Raw genomic sequence first — 4183 nt, 5'->3', positions numbered from 1 at the left:
TGGTAAACAACATACACATGGCCAGTACGTTCATAAAAAGTGCTATAATTTACATCGTTATCTAGCGACACACTAATACTACTAGATAGAACAATGAGACAGATGTTTGACTGGATGTTTAAATGTGAAACTATTTATAAAAAATGGAGATGGCCTAGAAGGCGCTGTCACAGATGCTATAATTAAGCAATAAGGCCCGGGGGTGTGGTATATGGCCAATATACTACGGTTAAGGGCTGTTCTTAGGCACGAAGCAACTAGAGCAGTAAAAATAAATATTTTGCCTTTCCCGTGGTATATGGTCTGATATACCACGGCCATACAGGGCTTGAACCACCCAGTTTATAATGGCACAGACACAAAGATTAAGTCCTAACTATCTCTGTGGCGTGTTGCTCACACACGTATCTGCCCTCTCATTGGCTAGAATGGTCCCACCTGATCTCGCCTACTACCGCCTGCCTTCCATCTGTGAGTACAACATGTATTTCCATTGTTAGAGTGGTCACATGTCTATCTTGTCACTATAATCCGAGGCAGAGGCGAGGCGAGGGATAACTGGGCCCAAAATCAGTTTTCTCCAGCAGGTGGCGTTTTATTCGCTCACTAAGCGAGGAGTTTTTGTATGGAGGTCAATGAGTGTCGAATTTGGTAAACAAAAAATGTAATGGTTTATTTGTTTCGTGTGGCTTTTTTTGAGCAAATAAAATTTCATAATACTTAGGTTGTTACGAGTGTACGGATTTAAGTAGAAATGTTGAGAGAAAACACTTCATGTCGAGGTTGTGCCTGTTATCACACTCGTATCTGCCCTCTCATTGGCTAGAAGGGTCCCACCTGATCTTGCCTCGCCGACTTCCTTCCATTTTTTACATTTATTTTCAATGTTAGAGTGGCCAATGGAGTGTCTGGACAGTATAATGGCTTATCTGTGATATAATAGACGATATTTCATTTAGTGTATTGACTGAACTAAACAAAGTATGGACAGCGTTTATGTACTTTACGGTTTCACGTTTTTATTTTCCTTCAATCAGAGGTGTTTTGTATGATTGACAGACCTCATGAGAATATTTAATCGTAGTGGTTTATAGGAGGGTCCAATTTCTTTCCACTAACGACTCCCGGAAGATAAACCTAAACATTAGAAAATGCTGTAGCCACTTCGTAACCAATGAAAACACAGTGATACACATGATATGGATTTTACAGATAATTTTTTGGGGTGCCAAATCCTCTGATCCAGGTAAGGAGAATGGCTGCATGTCTCAAATGTCAATTCGGCTAGATTCGATTAGGCTAAATTCGACTGGCTAGCTACCGGAAGTTGCTGAACTATAGCTAAATACGCTAACCAATATATTGTTGTCATTAATTGACTAAGTGGAAATTGTCATATCAATGGCAAACTAGATTGATCGTGATGATGATCCACCATTGCCAGGAAGACAACATTGCTACTCCCTCCTACTACAACCAGTGTAATTCGGCATGTTTAGCAAATATTGTCTCTCATCCTAGTTGTGTGTGTGTGTGTGTGTGTGTGTGTGTGTGTGTGTGTGTGTGTGTGTGTGTGTCCGTCCCACCTCCAGGCTCATCTCACACTTGACCAGAACCTGCCAGTGTCACAGTTAACGTTCTCCCTCCAGGCCACCCCTCACTTAAATGAGAATGTCTCTGGCCCAGAGAGTCCTCCTGTCATGGACCTTCACCCTCATATTCCTCATCATGCTGGTCCTCAAACTGGACTCCAAGATCCACTGGAACTGGTTCCTCATCTTCCTCCCTGTATGGACATTTGACACCATTCTCATCCTCATGCTGGTGGTGAAGATGGCGGGTCGGTGCAAGCCCGGCTATGACCCACGGGACGACCAGCAGAACCTGCGGCAGAGGGTGTCGTACCTGGTGGCAATGCTGCTGAAACTGGGCTTCTGTCTGACGCTGTGCGCCCGGTTGGAGAGGCTGATGGACATCTGGCTCAGTGTGGTGTGTGTCCCCCTCTGGGCCATGCTGGTCGGGGCCATGGTGGAGCTTGGCTACAATGTCTTTCACTACCGGAGAGACTGAGAGGATGGAGAGGGAGAAAGATGGAGATTGATTAAATAAAATCAGTCTAAACACTGCAAGTGAGGTGAATGGGAGATTATTGTAATCCACTGCAGGAGAAACTGAACTGAAAAGGACTGTGATGAAGATAACAAATGGATTGGTTTATTTTACTACAGAAGAGACTGAAAGAAGGGGGGGTGAAGGGAGATTACATCCTGTACTAGTGGGAGCAAAGACAAGAGAGAGACCGAAGGGGAGGAGAGAGTAGTGAAATGGCACTAATGACAATGTATTTGAGTTTATGATGCTCCCAAATGTAATCTTTATTTTGCCATAGTGATGCATCAAGCAATGTTGCAGCCATGGTGGTCTCTGCCAGGGGAACTGAAGTCAAGACTGGGACTATGTAACTGAGTGATGCTGAGACTTAGATCTTCGACTTTAAAATGTATGTCAAACAGAAAACAATGATTGCAAAGTTAACAAACCATACAACTCCATGCACAAGGACTACTTTTAATATTTTGCACAGAAAATGTTACTGAAGATAATAGGCAGAATCTACTGCAAACCCACAGCTGATTTGTTATTGCTCAGCTATAATTAAAAACATTTGCATCTGACTGGAAGTTTGCAGAAACGTTTTCCTGTTTCTACAGAAAATGTTACGAAAATAAATTTACTTGAAGAACAATGCAAATGCAAAGTTTGGTAACTGAATTACATTTTGTGCTGTTTACTGTCATTCTGTTAACAAACTTTTCATTGTTTTTCAAATATATATGTGTGGGACTCAGTGGTAATGGACTCATTTGATGCTCCAGTGGATAATTATTCTGCCGTGTGATATTTGAGACGAGTTGGTTGAGAATTCAGGGTATTCGTAAGCAGACTCAAACCCTTGCTCTCCAGACAGACTGACTGGTCTGTGCCTGTGTTATTCTCTGATAACTGGGACAGTTATGTCCAATGGGTTTATGTGAACATTGGTATTGATTATGTTTCTTTGAAGGGTGATAGGGATACGTTTTCCCCTGGAGACCATGAAGAAACGCACACAAATCATAAAATGTTTGTACTTTGCTGAAGTTTTCAAATATCTGCCTGGGTTGGATTGGTGAAAGCAGTATGACTGACTATACAACAGTATGTCCCTGCTTTCATTTATCCAATCACATGCAGATCAGTGACTACCTCAAAGAAGGGGTACATTTTCTATGGTTTGGAACATGGCTCAGAGTCTGAGATGAAGTGAATTACATAACTGGTAACCTGACCCAATCCAGAGAGTATGGAGGGATGGATTGCCTGCCCTCTGGGGTGTTGTGTAAGAGGTCACTGGTGACTCAGGGACAGGACTTGTACTGTTACTGGGTCGTTCCACAAAATGAGTGCCTTTTGCGTTCCTTTGATATTTTAAGTAGACATTTTAAAAGCCTGAAATTTAAAAAGCCTGTTATATTCAATGAACTTCCCTTTACTATAGACCACATGGAGAAGTTTTATTTGAATAGACTTGCTAAAGTGCCAAAATTCAACATTTTTACATGTCCCTCTGACTTCCAGGAAGATTTTAACCCACTTATCCCCAAAATCTCAGTTTTTACCATCGTTGTAAAGCCCTAGTTAGGGAGTGAACATTATTTAAAATGAGGGTTACATGGAGAAAAGCAGACCTCACTGCAGCAAAATATATTTTACATAAACCCTCCCTGAACGCTGAATAAAAAAAATTACCCTATACCAAAAATAATAATTAAAACAAAGTGGATAGCAGAGAACATGTCTACCATTATTGGACAGACAAGAGCCTTACAGTGCCTTCATAAAGTATTCACACCCCTTGACCTTTTCCACGTTTTGTTGTGTTACAGCCTGAATTTAAAATGGATTAAACAGATGTTTTGGTCACTGGCCTACCCACAATACCCCATTAATGTCAAAGCGGAATTATGTTTGTAATTTTTTTTTACAAATTAATAAAACATTTAAAGCAGAAATGTCTTGAGTCAATAAGTATTCAACCCCATTGTTATGCAAGCCTAAATAAGTTCAGGAGTAAAAATGTGCTTAACAGGTCACATAATAAGTTGCACAGACTCACTCTGTGTGCAGTAATAGTGTTTAACAT

At 41.1% G+C, this 4183-nt stretch overlaps 1 protein-coding gene across 1 annotated transcript; it reads left to right on the top strand.

Annotated features, from left to right (window-relative positions):
• The first annotated feature begins 884 nt into the window (after positions 1–884).
• Positions 885–3785, top strand: LOC115197292 (transmembrane protein 60). The gene is made up of 2 exons (XM_029758678.1): positions 885–1246; positions 1593–3785. The coding sequence occupies exon 2, from the start codon at positions 1666–1668 to the stop codon at positions 2068–2070; it is 405 nt and encodes a 134-aa protein (XP_029614538.1). The 5' UTR covers positions 885–1246; positions 1593–1665; the 3' UTR covers positions 2071–3785.
• The last annotated feature ends 398 nt before the right edge of the window (positions 3786–4183 follow it).

Source organism: Salmo trutta, chromosome 7, assembly GCF_901001165.1.
Source record: "Salmo trutta chromosome 7, fSalTru1.1, whole genome shotgun sequence".
NCBI classification, from domain to species: domain Eukaryota; kingdom Metazoa; phylum Chordata; class Actinopteri; order Salmoniformes; family Salmonidae; genus Salmo; species Salmo trutta.
Note: the sequence above shows the minus strand (reverse complement) of the source record. Positions and strands in the feature narration are given on the sequence as shown.